Here is a 22,370-nt window from a genome sequence, read left to right on the forward strand (position 1 = left end):
TGTCTTTACATTCCCAGCATGAGGTGCAGGACACTATCTCATCGTTCTCAGTCTTGACATGTTCTTGAGATAATCAAGGTCTGTGTTTTACTGTGATTGTCAACCAAGCTGTACCTAAGCGGTATATGACAGCTACAATGTTGAGACATTATGGCCAGTGTCAATTGGTTTATATCTCTAGCAGTACAACAATTGTACTTCTCAACACAAAGCAGTCCGGCTTAAGCAGCTTAAAAGGTGACTTAACTGGATAAAGAGATATAAAGGCAGCAGGAAGAAAGAGAATGACTTAATGCTGTCAAGCTCTGGGGACCCACTTGTCTCTGTGTAAGACAGTGCAGTCTTCAGTGTTCTGGCATCATCGTCCCAAGTGGATAAAATGAGATTCACCAGATCGATCAACCAGGGCAAGAAACTAATGACACTCATAAAGTAAAAGGTAGTTTGGAACATCACCTTTGAGCACATTTTTTTCTGTTCTTCCACTTCAAATGTAATATCACTGACTATCTAGGTTCTGAAGAGGCATATGTAATCAACAACAGCTGTGTGGGAAGAATGTGGTCTTTGTATTCAAATGAGCTTAGTGTCTACCTCTGACATATTGGATTTGGGGACTAATCTCAGTCCAAAGTGCACCTATATTTATCCACTTGGCAAAAACAACACTCCAACTTAGGGCTGTTGATAAAATGTTTGGACAACGCAAGTAGCATCACATAACTTTCATTCCTATAATCCGACTCTGATTGGTATTATCTGATGTAAACAGGAGATGCCTGGTCTTGATAGCTCTCTCACAGGGACCAAGGAAGGAATGCATAGGCCAAAGTGAGTGAGTGAGTTTAGTTTTACGCCACTTTTAGCAATATTCCTTAATATCACGGGGGACACGAAAATGGGTTTCACACATTGTGCCCATGTGTGGGGAATAAGCAGATCTTCAGGCGTGTGGTGAGCGCCTTAACAACTAGGCTATCCCACGGCTCCCATAGGCCAAAAGTACACTTCAACTCATGGACAGACCTTGATTGTAAACTGGCAGTGTGGTTTAGGCAGGTAAGAAGTGACCTATATGAGAAGTGTGGCGATTTCTTCTGGTGGAACACTTCTATGAGCCCTACGTTGAAATCTGCGCGGGCAGAATTTCCCAAAATGTGGCAAGTCTGCGGTAGGCCAAGTGTGCCAATTTGATCAAATGCATAACATCCGTCATTAGAATTCACTGGCCCGCGTTCCTCCCTGCTTCTGGGCATTATGCTACCACAGAAGCGTTGTCTCATTGCACCAACTCATTGTCTTTGATTCCATGTCCTGTAATGTCTGTTGGGTAGATTTTGATCTTCAAAATCATACTGCTGGTTTATGAACAGTAGAGGAAGAAAATGGTAGGTAAAGTAGGAATCAGCTTTTTGAGAATATATCGAGTATCCTGTACCTTTGTCAATTTTGATTTGATGAAAGTGTGGCGAAAACTAACTTCAACTGAATAGAGTTAGTTTCTGTTTTGATAGGAAAATCTTCTTCTGTGTAATAGAGGGTCTTGCTGGATATAGATGAGCCAACATGATCACAGGGGTTGAAATCCATGTATGAAAGAGTGAAGAGCTATGGAAGAAGTATCCCTTTTCATAGAAGATAACAAATGACTACCTTGAGTTCTGTGATGACTGATTGATTCTGCTGTATGAAATCCCAATACACTCGAACATTACTTACGTTGATCCTTCAAATATAGAGCAAAAATAATAATGTCCAATATAAGTGAAATTTGAAAATTTAAGCATATAACTTTTTCCTGAGGCGAACTATCAGCTTGAGTTTTGTGAAGACTTGCTTTCCTGAAAGAAGCTAGCGCGCACCAGCCTGCCCATTTACAGAAAATGTTTTGTGTGAATATCCTGTCTTAAATTGTGATGAGAGATGCATTTAGTATGTTGAAATCTTTTAGATTCTTTGAGTGTGATGGCTTTGATGCAGTAGTGTATTCAAAGGAATCAATGTTCTGACCTTGTCCAAGAAGTTTTTTGATAGCATATTGTACACATGTCTTCAATTCATCAAAAGTAGGTTAATATGTATTTATCTGGACCGGTAAATGGGCGGTTGCAAATATGGGTGAACTTGATGATAAACGGTTTGACCCGGCTCTTGCCCGTGAAATAATTCATGTAGAGACGGTGATACTTTTACACGGTACCCGTAGGCAAGCAGAAAAGATTATTCAGGTGGTCACTGTGGTCTCAAATGCATGGCTAAAGGGATGTTGGTGAAAATTGAAGTTTCCAAATCAAAGGTATTTGTTATGAGCGTGTAAGTAAAATGTTTGCATTGTACTTCTTTCACAGTTTGGCATGCAAATTATACTAAGAATTGGAAGCTGCAGAACTAGAGTCGAAATAGAGTTACACCAGTGTTGCTTAATGAGGATATCGCCTAAACCTCTTCAACCAATCCTTGAATGGAAACATTTGTGCATTTATCACTGTTGTTTCAATTCCAAAATTTTGCTCATCAACACATTGAGAAAGTTGAACGTTTCAGAGAACTTATTGCTGTTTCAAAGTCTTATTACTGCCAAGGCTGGCTTCTCACATGCAGGTGAGGAAATATGATGTAGAGGGTTCCTGTATGCAAAGTCATAACACATTGTAACTTATTCCAACAACATGAAGACAGCTTTCTACTACTTACTAGGCGAATTTCTTGCGCTCATGCTGTTTTAACTACCTTGCAAATGGTAAGCAAATGAATATAAACACAATACATTGTGATGCAGAATCCATTATCAGTACTAGCGGAGTGAACAACAAGGGCACAATCAAACATTCAACTGAGCAATGATAGATACTTGTAACGAGACATTCTACTGCTTAAGACTAGATCTTAATAAACCTTCTACCATTTTTCTAACCATCAATACGGAAGTCAAACCAGGCCATTAATCAGCTGATATGCTGACAACACCACACAAACAGCATCAGCTTCGAGGCCTTACTTTCATTTTATACAAGGCCAAGATCAAAATATTCAAATCAAGCCATTAAGGTAACATTTCATTTTTAAAGGGAGGCATTTTTAATACTTTAAACAAAAAATCTTTGATAATTAAGGACTGAATATATAGAAATGAGGAAGAAAGCAGGCTTTGTTGTCAAATGTCATGGGAGTTGAATGCGGTAATGCACACAGAGTTCAGTCTTTGATGTCTCTTATGTTGGCTGTCGAATGGCCATGACAGAGCTTGCTGTATAGTACTACTGACATGTGACCACTGTTCCTTCCCCTGCACTACTGTTGAGCAGCAGTGGGCAATAATGGCAACATCAGGCATCCATGTATTACATGTTACTTGTCAATTCCACCTTCAACTGACACATAACCTGAGCATATCCACTAATGAAACAGCAAGCCTGCGATAAGCTAGTGTCATAAATTGTCAATGTCAATCATACATGAAACATAACAAGACAGATATTGAAATATACTTGCAAATGCAATGACATTAGGCCAGTGGTCAGTGTAGTAGTGAATATTTACCTGTTGCCTAGCACACTTATCAATAACATACACATAAAGCCATCAAGCTGTGGAAAAGCGAAGCTCATCATAAGGAGGAGAGGATATACTAGCCAAAGCACTCCAGAAGGCAGGGCTGTTTACAAAGCAAAATTATGGGGGCTATTCCTGGAAATACAGACCCAATCAATGATTGCGCCTTTGGCATTTTCTACCACAAGATAACAGAAATAATTCAATCAGATCCATATACTGTAGAGAATTTGGATTTTCAGAGTAGGGGCCAACCAAGAAGAAATCAATGTGGTGTTGGCATTATGAAAAATGTCATTACATTCTGTGTTGCATTTTACACCCGATATCGTACTATACTACAAAGGCAGAGTCTTTGAGACAAAGTACACAAGCATCATTGGGGTTATCATCCCTTGTGGCCAGTTATGACAAAGTTTAATTTCACAATTCATGTAACAGTTTCATGTCTGTTATGATCTGATAACTTATGTCATGTTCATTTCAACATAAGAAATAGAAAACATTTTGTAGAATATGCAGGATTTGTCTAATGAATTCGATCACCTGATTTAGTATGATACAAAGCTTATCCTTACCTGACAGAAAAGTTCATTTGTTTCTTTGACAACAATGAGTAAAAATGCTTTCTGTGCCTGTGTTCGTTGCTCAACTGCCAAACAAAAATATGAAGATAAATATATCAAATATCTATAACACTGTATATAATATACAAGTATAGCCAGAGAAGTACTATCGACTGACTGCATTCAGATATGTATATATTTATTCATGTTATGAACCTAGAGTCACCAGCTCTGTTGGCTGCACAAAATTAATTGTAGACTGCTAAAGCGTTGTGGCTAGAGTTAAGATGTTACGTGCAACAAGTCCAAAACTACTGGGTGGCTATTGACATTCATTTTCAACACTATTTATTATTTGAAAGTCCTGCATAAAATCATACACATCAGTCATGATATAAGTGACAGTTAATCCAACACAAACAAGACCAAAGGCACGACATAAGAAGTCTACCTAAATCTACAAATGAAACAGAACAACAGGAATGATGGGTGACTACTATTTACCTCCCACTGCTAAGTTTAAGGCATTTTACCGTTCCTTCCACACATGGCAACCAGATAAAAGGGGCAAACAGGCTAATAAGCAAGAAATTGACATACTTAAGCTATGTTATTTTCCATTGTAAACCTATCATTACAGTAATGGCTGTTATCAAAAAGCACAAGCGTCACCATCCATGGTACAAATACTGTATAAACATTGAAAATTGACATCAATACAGAATTCAATCCATGCAAAGAGTTACTGGTGTTCAAAACATGTTTAATTATGCCTTTGATAAGTTTGAAATAAATTGGTATTTCTTCAAATGCATTTGAATACTTACATATTTAATGACTTGCAGGTTAGTGATGCTGCATCATGGTCATATAGTTCTCCTACATAACAACAAAACACATAATAATGACATTAGAGCATGGCAATGTGAGCGGAGTCCTTGTGAAATTGAGGAACCATTAAACATTAAACATATTACAACCTTACATATAAAGTTAATTTAGTACTGCCACCAAACAACTATGTTGACATTAATAGCTAAATTTTACTACGGCAAAGAAAATCTTGATGTTGTAGATCATAAAATATATGAGTTCTGAAGACCAGCCCTTGAAGTTTAACAATACTATTATGTTAGTTGACAAAGACAACCACGAAAACAGGTAGACTGTAAACAAAGAGTTGCCAAACTTGATATGGTAACCAGTACTGAAGCACTATATCAAGTATTAAATTACAATAAATTACAGGACATTTAGATATGATTAATGTCATTCTGTGCACACATTCTTTGTATTACAGTGAACCTTACGACAATAAACTACAAGATGTCAGAGTACCATTGTTTACAGTATGTGTAATGACCTTGAAAACACATTAAACGCAGGATGTAAAAGACTAGAGATACCCACATTGTGGGAATTCATTTCATGCCTACAGCTAATTCTATTAGTTACCAGTTGCAGTGTGCACATACAACTGGGTTATGTCTATGTCTTATTTCTAAATACATGTGTTTGTATGAAGGAAAAGCAACTCACAGCACAAATTGATGAGGGGCTTCAAAGTGGGTGTCATCTGCACAAATCTCTTTCTCCTTGTCACAGAGTTTTTGGTGAGATGATAACATACAGATACCTAAGAACATATGGAAATAAACTGATGCAACATTTATATGAGAAATCTGATTCACAAAATGTATATAAGGTTTAGATGTTTGGTATACCAAATGGACTGAGTACTGAGCGGTGTTCCAATTATATCACTGCATATGTTGTACTGAAAAAATGATATTCAAAATCAAAACAACAGTTGGTACTGTTTGTAATTCAGGAATGACCTCTATTACATCCACTGTATAAACCCAGTATTTGGCAGCAGTCATAACTTTCAGATTTTCAACAGATGTCCTCTTCACTGTCAACAATACATAGCAAGCACTGTCGAATGCTAGAAAATGCTTTTTGACTTATATTTAATATTCAAGAATTATTACAGTTGTAAATAGCAAATATCAATTTAATAAACATCTACCTAATGTGAACGGGGAATAAAGTTTGAGACATGCCTAAAATGTGTTTTTTTACTGATGAAAATACCCAAAAGCGTGAAAAATAAGAAGGGGTAGTGGGGCGTTATTTGTCTAAATAATAACTACTTGCAATGTTCACGTCATCCAATACCGCGGTGTCGACAGGTGAAATTGACACCTGAGCACAGCGGCTTCGGTGGTCATCTCAATAGATGTTATCTTCTAGAAATGTTGAATATGAGCATGTATGAGTATCACGTATTGGTTATGTAAGGGATCATTTGTGTATGTGTGTTTGTTTTAAATAAACATACGGTGCTATTACATTGGGAAGAATCCTATCACTTGTGTTATCTTGTCGATTGATTGTAGGAAATGTGCAGCGTTTTTAATAAATGTTTTTGCATGTCAGCAGGTATATTTCATTGCAAATATATGAATGTAATTCGGTCAGTTTTAAATCTTATTTGTGAACATTGGCCAAAGATTGCTGAGAAGTCACTGGTGTAGCTTCTTTTGAATATATATATATTCTTCTTCACAAAAGTTTGTAGCCCTTGGGTCTCGAGTACTCCTTGTCAAAGTTGTCATGGTTGTACTTCGGTTTTGCTTTTGAGGCGGTCCCTGTCTTTGTCTGATTTGTTTGTGTTGCGGCTTGTTGGTAAGACATACCAACAGCTCTACAAGTTCTGTAATAAGCCCTTTCTAAACTAAAAGAAGGGTTTACCTCTGTCTTTTCAAGCTTTTAATGGCGTATGAAGCCTTTTGGCAATGGAGCTACCAAATGGTTGGTATGAATACGTACCTTGATAAGATGTGCGCGTGGGAAGCTTTATCAAGACTTAGCATTTTATGAATATTTCTCAATAAAGAAAGCGATAATTAAGTTAAGTAACAACATTCAACATTTATTTGTTTAAGCATTAAATTCTATTTTTTGCATACCTGTATTATTTGCATTTATTTAAAGACTGTTTCTACGTTCTGTTGTTGAGACTCTAGAGAATCTTATGTTGTTGTTTGGTACCAAATTCTCTCCTGTAAACTGCCCTTTAAATGCATGGGAATGTTAAATCGATTGAAATAAAGTGCCGTTTTACTATAAGTGAGTTGATATAATGACAACATATTGCATTTATTACCTTTATAAAAGATATATGGGCAAAAGCATTTTTCTAGCATTTCGACAGTACTTTAGTTGTCCTTGTAATGTAACTATCAGCTTGCAGCTAATCTATACAAGGCCAGAAAATCATCACTTCTTCCCAAACATCTAGATGTTACACTTTGACATAGATAATTAGGGACCTGGAAGGGAGTACCTTTGAATATACCGGTAATACAGGTAATATTCTTAGAACTGTTAACAATTATATAGCATGTTTTGAATTCTGTGTCTCTGCCTCTATTTCATCATTGACTGATTTGACTGAGTTTGGTTTTCACGCTTAGCAGCCAGCGTATCCGGCGTGGGACACCAGAAATGGGCTTCCTCATTGTACCCATGTGATTCGAACCGGTCTTGATGACGAACCCAGCGCTTTAACCACTAGACTACCCGCTGCCCCTCATCATTGACAGAACATATGCGGAGGCGCGGAGTTCTGCCGCAGGATTCCATCCTGTAGAGCTGTCGGTAATCCTCGATATACCCATTTTTAAGACAGCTTCAGATAACTTCCAACTAAGTTTTACAATAAGTTCTTTACAAGCTTAAAGGTCACATACAACTTTGCAGTATGGACTTACGAAACAAATCATCAAAATGCAAATTCAGCATAAAGTTGAAAAAATAGCGATGAAAAACCAGCGTGAAATCGTAGTTAAGCGATTCACTAACTCCTCCATGCGGCGGAGGAATTGAAGTGGTTTCAATAGCTGGGCTGCGCTCATAGCATGCGCCAGTGAAATGGGATGGCCGAACTGGGCGGGTTGTCCCGTGAATATTCGTTGAAGGCTTTGGTGTGAGCTATTTTCTACTGTTTGTTGATATTCCACAAGCATAAAGCTTGCAACATCATTATTACAGTAGATGCAGTTAACTGTTTATATAATTTCATTTGTCCTGGCTACCACATATTCTTCTTACCGAGTCACTTTCTCAGTTTGATGCCAAAAGCAATGTCATTATTTAAGCGTCGACAAATTTCTGTGATATAGATATGTCGTTGTCACAGACAAAACTCAATGTCTGTTTTATTGGCACCTATGTGTCTGCCTGCCCGTCACTGTGACAATATTCAATACAAAAGTTCAATCTTGACCACATGCAAATTGAACTTTAACACTATCAGACTATACACCATAAACAAAGCATTGATTTATATTTTGAGTTCGGTCTCCGCCACATTTTGTAGTAATTACACAGGCCGACGGGTGATACTTGTATACACATGACATGTTTGATGTCTGTTGATTGCAAAATGTTATACTAAAATGAGCTGTGTTACCAAAGGCCAACATCTCTATATTACGCACACAATGAGCAGTGAGGAAGCTCTTGCAAATGAACCAGCCGTTACGCCGGGGTGCGCACCCACCCGCTCGACTTGGGGTTGGGTATCGGCTGCTTGGTTTTCTTGGGAAATGAAACCCAAGACAAAATGTGCACTTTTGTTGAGTTGTGCGGCTTATAATTTTGTTTTGTGTTTCATGACGGTAAGTGTATTGTAGTAGTCATGGATAAGGTGATAATTGTGTTTTAATTGTGTTTGGTTTTGGTTGCATGTGAGAGCTGTGGAGCAGGGAAGAATGAGTCGTAAATGGAAGTCTTCATAGAATCAGAGTACACAACACCTCCCACCTACATTTGGCAGATATAGGTAGAATCAGGATCAGAGCAATCTGGCGGCTACAAGCTGGGCAGAAAGTGGGTGGAATCGTACAATAACAAACGCTCTGTGGTTCAAATGGTCATATCAAAATATGAACAAAAGCGATAATAATAATTTGGCGAAAATTTGAAATTTCTTGTGCAAAGATCGAAAGCTGATTACTGTGAATCTGGATATTGTTCAATTGTGTGAGAATAATTTCACTACCATTTTAGCACAAACAGAAGAGAAGTGACACATTTCCCTCCTTGTGTATGCTTGGAGGTGTGTTTAATTAAATTATTCAATCAGCATAAGTTGGGTGATAGCTGGCAGCATGAATGAAAGTCTTGAAAATCTTATGACTTTGTACTGTAGAACAAAGTCAATGCAAGGAAATAATGGCCGTGATGTGGCTGGTAGTGTATTTGAAAAGAATTATACAAATTAGAGTTAACAATTATGCTGTCTCTGTCTGACTGGCAAATCACTGACACTGACACATAAACTGACGTACAAAAGAAAGTACACACCTGATGTTTTGGGATTATTTGAAAAGTGTTGTGATTTTGACTGGCAACTCCGCAATTGGGCATGATATCTGTGGTGTTTTGGCAACATATTAGGAAAGTCTGTGACTTATATATCACTGTAAAAACTATTTTCAAAACATTTACGTCGCTCTTTGGAAAGTAATCCAAAAGCACCAGGTGTGTACTTTCTTTCGTACGTCAGTTTATTATATAAATGTGATACTTTCAGGAAAACGGGCTTTGAGAGAGATAAGATACCAAGTAAAAGTTGCTTTGAAGAGGAATTTAAAAAGAGATTTTACGATTATATCATAAATAGTCATGCATGTGTGTTTTGGATGGCAGATATCCTTCATTAGTGATAAATACATGTTCTTAGCAAGCAAGGTTAGCTAAATACAATGTGAGTTCCTCATACAATACATTTACCATAACAAAACTCACAAGCATGATAAACCCAAGTAAAATATTTGTCTTGGTATTGTTGTTGATTAACCTTGAATAGGGACCTCTGACTCCTCGAGCTAATCAATTTCCTGTCACAAATGCACAGCAAGAACAGTCAAGACAATTCAAACAGTTCCCAACAACAGTGGGCAACAGTCTCCAACCTCCAGAACAACAACAGTGGGCAACAGTCTCCAACCTCCAGAACAACAACAGTGGGCATGTCTCCAACCTCCAGAACAACAACAGTGGGCAACAGTCTCCAACCTCCAGAACAACAACAGTCTCCAACCTCCAGAACAACAACAGAGGGCAACAGTCTCCAACCTCCAGAACAACTGGGAAACAGTCTCCAACCTCCAAAACAACAACAGTGGGCAACAGTCTCCAACCTCCAGAACAACAACAGTGGGCAACAGTCTCCAACCTCCAGAACAACAACAGTGGGCAACAGTCTCCAACCTCCAGAACAACAACAGTGGGCATGTCACCAACCTCCAGAACAACAACAGGCATGTGCAGCCAAGATGTCTAAGGCACCACAGTACAGAGTTGTGTCACCTGGCCACACCACAACACTGTGACTATGGGGCTGAATCTCGACTAAACCTGATTAAGTTTCTAGGTCTGTCAGCATCATACCCATGCTTGTGGTAAACGTCGGACACTTGCTATGCTACAACATGTCCTTTGGTGCAAACAAATACATATTTGAACATAATTTATTTCCTGCACACATTTGACCCCAATTACAGACTAACCACAATTGTGGTTCTGGATAACAACTCCTCAAAGTTAATGGATGACTCACAAAATAGTGCATACACCCTTTAGGATCTGGTACAACATTGTGTTTCATCTTAGACTCACATGATCCCAGTGACTCATCACATGACCATTTGAAAGGTTATGTCACAACGTCACATCAAACTTACATTTTTCTTTATTAAAAGATGTGCAAAGCAACCTACCTGTTTTGCTAGATATGTGAGGTTTCCTTCTTCTGTTGCTGAGCAGGAAGTTTTACCTGGCGGTAAGGATGCCTGTATCAAAAGATCATGGTTCAACTGTGTCAAGCAAATATCTAATTATGACTCTCACATGTTGATCTGCACAATAGCTGCAAATCCATTGCTACTCTTTTGGAATTTATATAAAAACCTATTTGTGACACGTTGGATGCGTTTGTTTGCATGCTTCATATTTAACATCTATTTCATATTATGAAACAGATGTAGTCTTTGTTATGGCAACAAGGAAGCTGTCATCCAAGAGGTGCTTGAAAAGTTCTGAGCCTAACTATGAAGGATGTATAGTAAATCATTTGCATGTAATAGTATCAATACACGGCCAAGGCTGCATTTGAATAAAAGACACAACCAAGCAGAATATTTCAGCAGGTATTAAATTGGTTTCTGCACTGTTATCAAGTATCTCAATCTTAAGAGGCTAACAGCAACAACCATTTGTGCACACATTGTATCAGCTCCAGGGGATGAAGCTACTCATTTACCACTATTACCAGGTAGAAGATATGCTTTAAGAGGCAAAGAGACAACCTTGAAAATGATCATAGATCAGGAAGATCTTCAACTACCACCACTAAGAAAAAGGTTGATAAATATACAATATGTTAATGGATGACTGAAGACTTGACAGACATCACACAGCTGAAACAGAAAGCATCTCTCTTGAGATGAAATCATTCTGAATAATACCTGACAATAGTTTCAGCATACTGGGTACCTAGCCAAACTACTGACCAGACATTCTGTAGGTTTTATGTTCACAGCTGATTTTATTGAAAGATTTGAACCTTATATGAGTCTTGGCTAAGCATAATGAAACACACACTAAAGGCATAAGTGCACACGTCTGTTGTCACCATGGTTACATGACTGTGGCTTTGAACATATTGAACTTCCATCATACTCTGTCACCCTCCCTATTTCCGCTTCTTCCCAAATTTAATGAAATGTCTGGCAATTATGCAAATGATAAAGATATGGAGGCTGTTTTGCACCACAAGGAGTATGACTTCTGCATCAGCGTGATGTAGGCACTCCCAGCATCAAGCATGAGAAGCTTGGAAGGATTATGTCAAAACATTATTAGCAACCAATTCCATTAATACAGTCCATCATGGCCATGTTCTGAACTTTTCAGCAAACCAATCATAAGTTAAAGAATCTTTTTATAATGGACTTAAATGTCATATGCATGCAAACACACACTATGGGTGAATATAACTCTGTTATTACTCGTTAAAAAAAACACTATTAGGGATTTGCCTTGTCAGTGTCACATAGAGAGAAATGAAGCACATGGTCACATTAACATACAAATGTCTGATGATTCTGTTGTAGACCATCAATCCCAGAAATGTAGATATTTCAAAAGTCATTTCAATATGTGATTGCACAAAAGAAACCCAACTGTAAACACATATTTGATTAAATATAGTGCTAACCCACTTATATACAATTCCTCAGTTAAATGTGCATACTCCAGTTAGATTAAATGTACTGACTCCAAACAACCAGTCCTTGTTTTATAAATCTTGACACTGAGTGCTACGTAGGGTAAGAAGCATCTTTTAATGTCTTTGAAATGGCATGGCTTGGAGTTGAACCACTAACCATTTGCTCTGTCCACAAAACCACAGAAGCAGCCAAGATACTTTGGATGAACAAGGAATCGAGCCAGCCATGTATGTGTCATGATTAACTTCCTGAATGAACCTGATATTTCCTTGTGGCCTTCTGTAAGTGGTATGTATTACAAGGATGTGATTTTGTCAGATATCAAATTCAAAAGACAGTTTCCTTATCAAATTGAAAATGTTAAGATGTGACATGGAATCAAATGAGCATAATTCATAACGTAATACATATGTGGAGATTAATGTCTTGCTGGTAAATGTTGAGAGACATTGCACTGAGAGTGAACCAAATGATAAACTGGCTACCTAACATGCCTAAATCAATTTCTCTTTTATCAACATCCAACTATAAATGGAATCAGTTTTGATCCAGGAAAATCATTTTGAAGAACAATTGCTTCTTTCCTGCACAGGTTTGTTGCTATAGGAACTAACAATCCTTCAACCTTATTGAGGATCTGGGGCTGCTCAAATTTTCAATCAATGCTGTATGAATTTTGCCCGAGCTGCTCTTCATGACTGTAGGAATGTCTAACCCAAATCAATGACCACTATCACTTCACAGTGTATGTTATATTGGCCTGTTGAGAAGTTGTGCCACTTAACCATATGATGTTGATATATACTGTCTGAGGGGAAACAGTTTGTATAACACCATTCGTGTCAGTGCAAACATAACGATTTGTGCCTTAGAACAGCACTGAGACATTGGTATAGCCTGACAACTCTTATAATCTAATAAAATATAATGTCAATAAATTTAATATAAACTACTCAAAGAGGCTGACTGCCTTCTAATGCCTTGTGATAGAATTTTGGAACACAGTGTGTAATGTCATTAACATGATTAAAAAATGAAATGAGTTGAATATTGTAAGCAGACCCAAACATATTACAAAACTGACACATCCATTACATGGTTTGAAAATTCTTTTTAAACCCAGTCAGATAGGACTAGAGGTTAAGAGGTTCCTCAACTTTGAAATTATTGCACAATGCACCTATCACATGCTTCGCCAATCAATACTTTATGTTGTGGAAAGTGATGGTGCATCATTTTACTCGATAATCCTCAGTAAAGAATAAAACAAAATTTGACACAGCAAATGAAAGAGACTCTGTACCAAATACAGTGTTGTTTGTATACAACATATTTGTGTGGAAAAAGGGTACTGCCCAAAGAGACACATTAAAATCTAAGTCTAAAGACACTTACCACAATTAAACCTATATTTTCATTGTCTTCTCTATCTTGAATTGGTAGACATAACACTGAAATAAAAAAAACCAAAAACAAATATCACCAGATTTTCCAGAAATATTTTTGTGTGTGATGATACATCACTGATTAAACTATGTGGCTCTATATCAATCAATTTCTGTGAATCAGTTGCATGAATGAATCTTAAGCCCTAGACAAAAGGGGATGAGGAAGATAGACTCCCGACAGAAGACACAAGTCAGGAGAAGCAGGCACGGTATTGACCCAGCTTATACAGATCGTGAAAAGCAAAGAGACTAGTCGGAAAGCCAATTAGCTGACATTCACAATAAGCAATGAAGCTCTCTGTCTCTGCATCTTGGACCTTCTCTTCTGTTTTGCTATCTTTGTGACAAGCGGAAATGGAGGTACACTGCATGCGTGTCAAGCAGCATCACCAATCTTTCATCTGTCACTGCTACCAGAATATCTTTTATGTAGAAGCAATAAGGCAAACCTTAGGTCGGAGTATTCAAACTAAATATACACTGAGGCCAGAGATGTTTGACCTTGAGTTTGAAGTCAATGATGATGAATCAATTACAGTTGCAATCTGAATTCAAAACTAAGGTTTGAACTGTCAGGTTCTAGGTGTTTGTCCACATAGTAATGGAATCTCGGTATCCCATTAATCTGTTACATTTCACAGATTCTAAAAGGATACCTTGATTCTTATTCATAACATCCCAACCCAATTTGATATTGGGAAAATAGCCTCCATACCTAATTATTCTTATAACTACATGTCAGTTCTTCACAATAAAATACAACACTTGTCATATATGTACCTATGTTGATAGCTAAACTGTTGCAAGATGCTTCACCGGTTACAGCACGGTTATAATATGGCAAGAGCTCAGTACAGGTTACACTGGTTGTGCTAATATTTTTTCATTTTTTATTCAATTTTAGAATGGAACTTGCTGTTACCACTTCTCCACTGTTACTGAAAATGGTTCTTTGCAACAGATGCACATCTACCATGTAGGTGAGGTTATATGTAATAGAGATTTTTACAACAGAACAGGAATGCAGATCATTAACACTGGCAAGAGACTGATATCCATGCCTGTCCCCATGAGAGGACACACAGATGCCTGATGTTAATGATAATGCTGGTGATGATACCTCTAGATGCTTACTTGAATCAAATATTAATTATACAACCTGATCAAAGATCCTATTCATATTCCCTCATTATGATATTTCTTGGATGACTGATGTAGTTATAATAGATAGTCGAGTATACATACCGAGCTGGCTCTGCTGAATGTCTTCATCAAGGGCTAGTGCAGTGATCACAGGGTCTTGAGGCGAGGAAATGGGCTGGACGAGTTGCTGTCGCTGCTGGTATGCTTTCCTGCCAAAGTAATAGATCTAAGTTGGAGACTACCCAGGGGTGGAAATAACCCATTGCCCGACGCCCCAGTCCAGTGTTTTTTTCTGTCAGGCAAGCAAATTTGCATATCACACTGTACCGGTGTCCAGTTGACTTTCCATGTTAATTATGTTGTTTATTTAAAAAATCAACAAGAAAAGTGATTTTACATGTGCCACTGTACCAGAGTACACTAGCAATTTTAAAGTTATTTCCACCCCTGCTACCATAAGATCAGAGATTACAGACTTGATGAGAGATGTTTGGTAAAAAACCTAGACTTTAACCCCCAGCTGTCAGCTGCTTGCTGGCATTGCCATGACTACACTATTTGCTGCCAAGTTGCAACTGTCATTACCAACTTCAATTTCTGCTGTTATACTGAACTAAACAGAACATCTTGTATCACTGCCATGATATATCCAGAATATTGCTTTATCTAGTCTCATGTGTCCTGTGGTTCTGAGATGCTGACAACCATTAAACAGGCTATGACATAACCACACTTGGGTCTTTCTGCAGGTGAGCATTTGTTCAAGCTACTAAGTACAAAGAGAGAAAAAGACACCATGAATGTTAAAGAACACTGTGCTACAGTATACTATACCTTAAACACTGATGTAATTTCATTATCTGTCTTGGAAAGAGAACAAAATATTGCAGGGCACTGTGTCTCCAGCCAGTATGTCTTCTATCAGTTACAATTCAAATTGAAATGAATGGGAAATCAATATGACTATTAGTGTTTTTAATTTGTGATTGTTCAAAGGTAAATTCACTGAAGGGATATGATGTAGTATTTTATATACATAATGAAGTAAGGACTAAACATGATAAACATTAGCAACCAGGGCTGAGGGCTTTACACAGTATACATATGGTTATACACAGCATACATATGGTTGTGTATATATGATCATGGGCATGGGCTGCTCTCACCTTGACAGTAAACTATGTGGCAACGTAGAAAGATATAATCTTACCATGCTAGTCCTTTTGCTGGAAGTGATTTTCTACCGTTAGTTTCTACTCGAGTAGTCTCAGGACTCCGCAGGTATACATTTGCTTTTGTCTGAAATGCAAGTTAGCAATGATTGAATGTTTGTAAAATTACACCGGTTCCTTTTGTTTAGAATTTCCATCAAGAACATTATGTTTCTGGCTAAAATGGTTTACATCAACTTTAGTAGTATTGCATGAGCAAGTACCACAGAAAAAGTGAAACACAGCATACAAGAAGGAATAATGTGTAACATTGATCAGTGCTAGCCACAGAACTCACCTGCGGTAGAAACTAACAAGCTTTGTTCACATGTTCGTATGATGATAGAGATAAGAAGTGTTTCCAGTTTTACAAGTTTTATGTTCACCTCAATCATTATACTTGTTTATTGAGTGTATATGAACGACACTGGTTCCTACTGCTACTAGTGTTGGGAATTGGTTAAAATCTCATAATTGATGATTGGTTCATTACAACTGATCAATCATCGAAAATAATTGGTTAGCGTCATTTATGAAATTTGTTAATGCACATAAAAATAAGGAAAAAACATGTAGTTCTTTTGGGGCTTTTTGGCAAAATTTCACATCTTTAAAGGATGACTAGTATGTTAGGAACATAAATTTCTTGGAGCCTTTAAGATAAATTCAATCATGACTTGAAATGAGCTTGTAGTGCTTACAAAATGTAACAGACAAAACCAACCATGTGAAAAATATTGTTAATGAAAACAAGTGTTCCAAAGTTGGTTGTGTTCAATTATGAGAAATTATGATCGATTGCTTGGTCGTTTAGTCACTACGACCAATCTTCGATTATTTCAATTAATCGGACCACCACTAATTGCTTCAGGGTATCAATTAACCAATCAGGATTAGTATATATGAAACTTGGGAAACAGTCCCAACATAGACCACTTCTTTGTTTCAGCCACACATCAAACTAATCAGCACAAACGTTGTGTTTCAAGTAGGAACACTCTTCCAAGTTCTGTCTGCAGCTGGTGGACAATATATACAATGGGGGTCATGCTGCATATCCCATGAAAAAAATACTTTCTTCAGATTTATTTAGTGGTGTATCAAGTGCACAAGAAGCTTATCTGTAAGATAGCACACTCTGCAGAACAGATGGAGGCATAGGAATGTGTGCTGAAATCTGATTGGTTGCAACATGTTGGAAAGTGGGATTAGATTCCATAATCTTTCCAAGATTTTTTGGTATGTTTATTAGTTTATTTCTTCATCTCAAATTTGAAACCTGTACTATTCTGAGCTTGGTAAAATGGAAAAAAACCCACAATTCATACATTGCACATAATTACATCTGACTATAATTTAGAAGCACACGTTCGATTTAGGTACTTTTGTTTTGTCTCTGTTCTGTTGTAAGTATAAGACTGTAAAAAATATTACCGATCAAGTTTCAGACATCAGGATCTATTTTGATTTCTTCTAAATGAAAACCTAATTTCTGTCTTGAGGGGGATGTTATGATAAATTGTTTAAACTCGTCACAAGTCATTTTCACTGACCGAGGTTCATCATGGTACACATGAATAAATCGAATGTTAAGGTGAAGGTAATCTGTCCTCAGTATCTTATGGTCCCCATATGAGTCAAGAACGGACTGACATCATGGCCCCATGGAACCAATCAGATTACTAATTGTTGCCTTGGGAATGTTCATCCACTCTTACTGCAGTGCCTGTGCCAACAGTTGGAGGTCCTGTGGCTGTTGCTGACATTGATCAAGAGCATCCAACAAATGTTCGATGGGGTTTAGATCTGGAGATCTGGAGACCCTGAGGGCCATGCAGTACTTGGGTGATGTTAGCTTGTTGCATAATGGGAAAGATTTGTGAAAGTACTTGGGTGATGTTTGCTTGTTGCATAATGGGAAAGATTTGTGGCAGAAGAATTTCATTTGTGTAATGTTGTGCCATTAAATTACCCTGGACTTATGTGTATAGAATAAAGAAATTACCCTAGACTATTATGTATAGAATAAAGAAGAAGTTGGCATCCATAATATTTTCTCTTATACTTGAATACCAACTTCTATATGCCTCTCAAGAGCCTCACCCTGGACTTGTACCATTAGTCTTTTAAATGGATTTTGGAGACGGGAGCCCACATCATTATACTCTTGCCACCAAATCTGTCCTCTTTCGGTATGCAATTTCAAACTTAATGTTCACCATGATGTCTTTTAACATGACGTCTTCCATATTTACGAGAAACAAGACTTGTTACTAAACTAAACATGTCGCCATGACACTACTAATGTTGCAGCCGGCGATGCTGTCAGTCAGAACAATGCCTGTAACTGGTTGTCTCCCGAATACCTGTGGCACGTTGACGGTTCCCACTGTCTGGGCTGAAATCCTGCGTATTGCTGTAGCTTCTCGAGGTGGCCATGGTGAGTCTATCACGAAAGTAACGAACCACATAAACCTGTCCTGCACTACAGTTGTAACACATGGTTGATGGGATCTGGGTAGGTCATGTGTTGCCCCCTGAAGTCTGATAAAGGGTCCATGGTCATGGTCTGCAGTGACAATTGTGGCATGTTTTCGCTTTCACTTGCTGTACATTCATGAAGACTGACAAACAAAAACTCATTGTTTGCATAGCCCAATAATTCATGTTGCATGGTCATTTCATGTTGGTGTTTGGCTGCCACTCTACCACATGGTTGCATTTTCACATATCCTGTACTTATTCTACCTGAACATATAACTCTCGATGCATGCAGACATGAAAAATTCATGTTTGATATTCATTTTGTATGACTTTGCAATTTTTCTACTTTTGCAGAATTATTTTTACTAATTTTTCTATTTTTTACAGTGCATAGCTACTTTTTTTTAGAGGTTTGCATTTTCAAACACAAATTTAACTTTGATGACAGTGATGATGAAATGTTACTCAGCATTCTGGAGACTGTATTGTTACCTACATTTGACAATATGATATCACTGAGAATTGTTGATTCGTAACGGAATTGGCTAAGACACAAAAGGAAAAATCACTGGAACTAAGCACATGTGCAAACAAAATATTTAAGGGTGATTAAACAAGGAATCAAGACATAAGACTTTTCTTAATGTGCAAGATAACTTGTTACATTATTATGAATGTGTTTCCTTACCAACAATCCATAGAATCTAACAAAAACACATAAATTCAGATTGGCTCCAGTGTAACAACGTCCCTGTAGATTTTGAGATGCAACCTGTTCGAGAACAAAACTCCACTTTGAGAAGATTTTATAAGAAAGTCCAGACTGAAACTGAAGAGGGGTATTCAAAGTCTGCTATGACTTCCATTTGTTCAGCTATAAATAGGCACATCTCTTCCCCTCTATTAGAAGTTTAAATATATCTGCATAACAAAGAATTTACGACATTAAACCATATTTTCATGGGAGTTGTCAAAGAGATGAAGTGAGCCAGCAAAAACGTAGACTACCATCACTATGCTCTTTCATCGGGTGATTTCAGAAAAAATGTATTGAAGTACATTCTGAAACCACTCTACACTTACTTTGATGTGATTCGAGGTAACCCTTCATTTATGCTGCCGTTACCCAGGTGTTGAAGGTCTTCAGGATCTGTGACAAGATCTGTTTGTTCTATCCAAAGATGATACTGGGCCTTTACTTTTGTATGGCTTACAAAGCATTGAACCTGAGAGATCTGTTTACCTGTGCTAGCCGTCATCTAATAATTACTGCAGTGCTTCAGCTAGGGCTGGATATTGCCCTGATTCTCATATTGCGATATATTGCAATAAATTAAGAGATATTGCAATATATATTGTGATATATTGACTGGAAGGTTTGTGCCCAAGTGCATACATCATAAATTCATAATAGCTCTCTTTGTGACATCATCTTCTTAGTTGCTGTTACACCATACTTTCAGCTCCCCATCCCCATTGTGTATGGCTGTGTGCCAGTGGTTTACAGATAAATAAAATGATATAGAGCCTTAATGTGAAATGTTTAATTGAAGTATTGCAACAAAGTTTTGAGAACATAATGATAAAGGTAACAGTATAAAATGATTTTCATGATCAGTGTTGTTTTCTTCAGCAGAATGCACTTTAATGCAGGATGTAATTATTATTACTGCATGTCAGTTATTCATTCAGATTCAACTCCAAATATAGACATGTGGAAGTCGCGGTAGCTGAGTGGGTTAGGCGGCTGACTTTGTGTGCTGGCGATTGGGTGCCTGACTCTGAGGGTTTGAGTTCGAATCCCGGATGGGGCTCAACTCAAAAAGTACTAGAATTTGTACTTTACTAAGAAAGTGTAATCCCAAATATAACACAACTGTTAAATATAGACATGTGTTAACATGAACTATTGCTAAATTTGACAAATCATTTAGGTTGACTACTTGAGCTTAAAACCTCATATGACCTCCAATAACTAAGACGCTTGACTGGAATGTCATTATACAGTCCTACAAAATTTATAAGACTTAGGCCTTTATCATATATTGATAACATATGTCCCATTATGAAACAATCAAAATTAATAAAATAACTTGAATTGATAAATGGTGGGTCAGAGCCAAAAGCACTACTAATAAGTAGGGCGGTGGGGTAGCCTAGTGGTTAAAGCGTTCGCTCGTCAGGCCGAAGGTCCGGGTTCGATTCCCCATATGGACACAATGTGTGAAGCCCATTTCTGGTGTCCCCCGCCGTAATATTGCTGGAATATTGCTAAAAGCAGCGTAAAACCCAACTCACTCACTAACAAGCCCAAATAAAAATTGGTCCATTTGAGCCCACATGATTCCTCCAAAATGTCACATATGAAACCATTCAAGCCCACAAGACTTAAAGCATTTAGTAGAATATTTGGTACTTTTGGAGCCTCCGATAAAGATGCGTCCACTTGTAAAATGTTACATAAAACCAACAGAAATATAAGTATATTTGGCACTTTTAGAGCACATTTTGTTGCTATGGAAATCAACGGCACATAACTCAAAGGGAGCTAACTCTGGATGACCCAATATATTGCAGAATCTGAACCATATCGTGATAATCGTATCGCGAGATACTGTACTGGTATATACCGGTTTACCGGTAATATTGCACAGCCCTAGCTTCAGCCAGAAGTTTTTTGAGTGTTGCCAACTGGCACCTTAACTACTAAAATGTGTGCCAATGCAGTTGCAACTTTTGCCATTCATGGTAATCATGGTATAGAAGACCTGTGGATTATATTAAATGTTGCGCCAATGGGCGCTCTAGCATTGAAAAAAAGTGCCATTGCATATTTTTTTAGTGTGAATGGCACAATGGCGCTTGCCTGGCTGAAGCACTGAATGAGGTAGTTGAAGGAAACTGATCTGTATCAGAAACTTTAAATATATATGTGCATTACGTATTGCTTGATTTCTAATTTGGGTGTTAAGCGGTCTTCCAGATTGTAATAGTATTGTAATAACAAAAAAACTTCAAGTGTTCCAAATTGTAAATTGATAATGTTGTGATGTTAAAAGGTGTATATGAAAACTTGCTATTGTTTGTGGCTTTGTGTAAATCACATATTTGTGTACATGTATATGTGTAAACTTGGTCTCATTGCTATATGGCTGAAATAATGCCATGTTAAATTTGAACTCACTCACTCACTCGTATGGCTTACAATGAGTCTGACAAAACACACCATGGCATTGACAGTCAAGGAAAGTCTAAACAGCCATGGATGTATGAGACAATGGATGCACATTGTCCCGTACAAAGTCTCTGTCTGAAATCTTTCTAAAACTTCTTTATTTCAGTGTCCTTTGTGAAACCCTAAGCGAAATTGGTATTTCCCTGCAATAATTCTCTTAAAGTTTTTATGTCAACAATCTCCAAAGAAGGGAGATTATGACAAATGTACACAGACCACTGTGTCAGCGCAACATCAGCTACAAGGTTGACCAAGGTTGGTGCTGGTGGGCTTGGATTCATGTCAGTGCCAATGCACTATCTCCGCGGTGCTCTTCCCATGATCAAATCATTTCACGTCAGGTTACCTCGCCCCAGACCGATTCACGTCAGTTGTCACTGGCAAGTTCAGTCTCCTACAGTGCAAAAGCATGGTTAGCACCCCTT

At 37.7% G+C, this 22,370-nt stretch overlaps 1 protein-coding gene across 2 annotated transcripts in view; it reads right to left on the minus strand.

The window, feature by feature from the left end:
* Nucleotides 1–4,983: 4,983 nt before the first annotated feature.
* The window catches only part of LOC124287485, an 87,383-nt gene continuing 69,996 nt past the window's right edge, over nucleotides 4,984–22,370 (minus strand). For both annotated transcript variants that reach the window (XM_046724046.1, XM_046724043.1), the window contains exons 3-8: nucleotides 16,226–16,314; nucleotides 15,118–15,224; nucleotides 13,820–13,875; nucleotides 10,913–10,984; nucleotides 5,658–5,754; nucleotides 4,984–4,997 (exon numbers count right to left, since the gene is read on the minus strand). In XM_046724046.1, coding sequence (XP_046580002.1) covers nucleotides 4,996–4,997; nucleotides 5,658–5,754; nucleotides 10,913–10,984; nucleotides 13,820–13,875; nucleotides 15,118–15,224; nucleotides 16,226–16,314 — 423 coding nt within the window. In that variant the 3' untranslated portion in view covers nucleotides 4,984–4,995. The remainder of the gene's footprint in view (nucleotides 4,998–5,657; nucleotides 5,755–10,912; nucleotides 10,985–13,819; nucleotides 13,876–15,117; nucleotides 15,225–16,225; nucleotides 16,315–22,370) is intronic.

The sequence above is a fragment of the Haliotis rubra genome, unplaced genomic scaffold (genome assembly GCF_003918875.1).
Source record: "Haliotis rubra isolate DU_JTF1 unplaced genomic scaffold, ASM391887v1 Scf1108, whole genome shotgun sequence".
Classification (NCBI taxonomy): Eukaryota; Metazoa; Mollusca; class Gastropoda; order Lepetellida; family Haliotidae; genus Haliotis; species Haliotis rubra.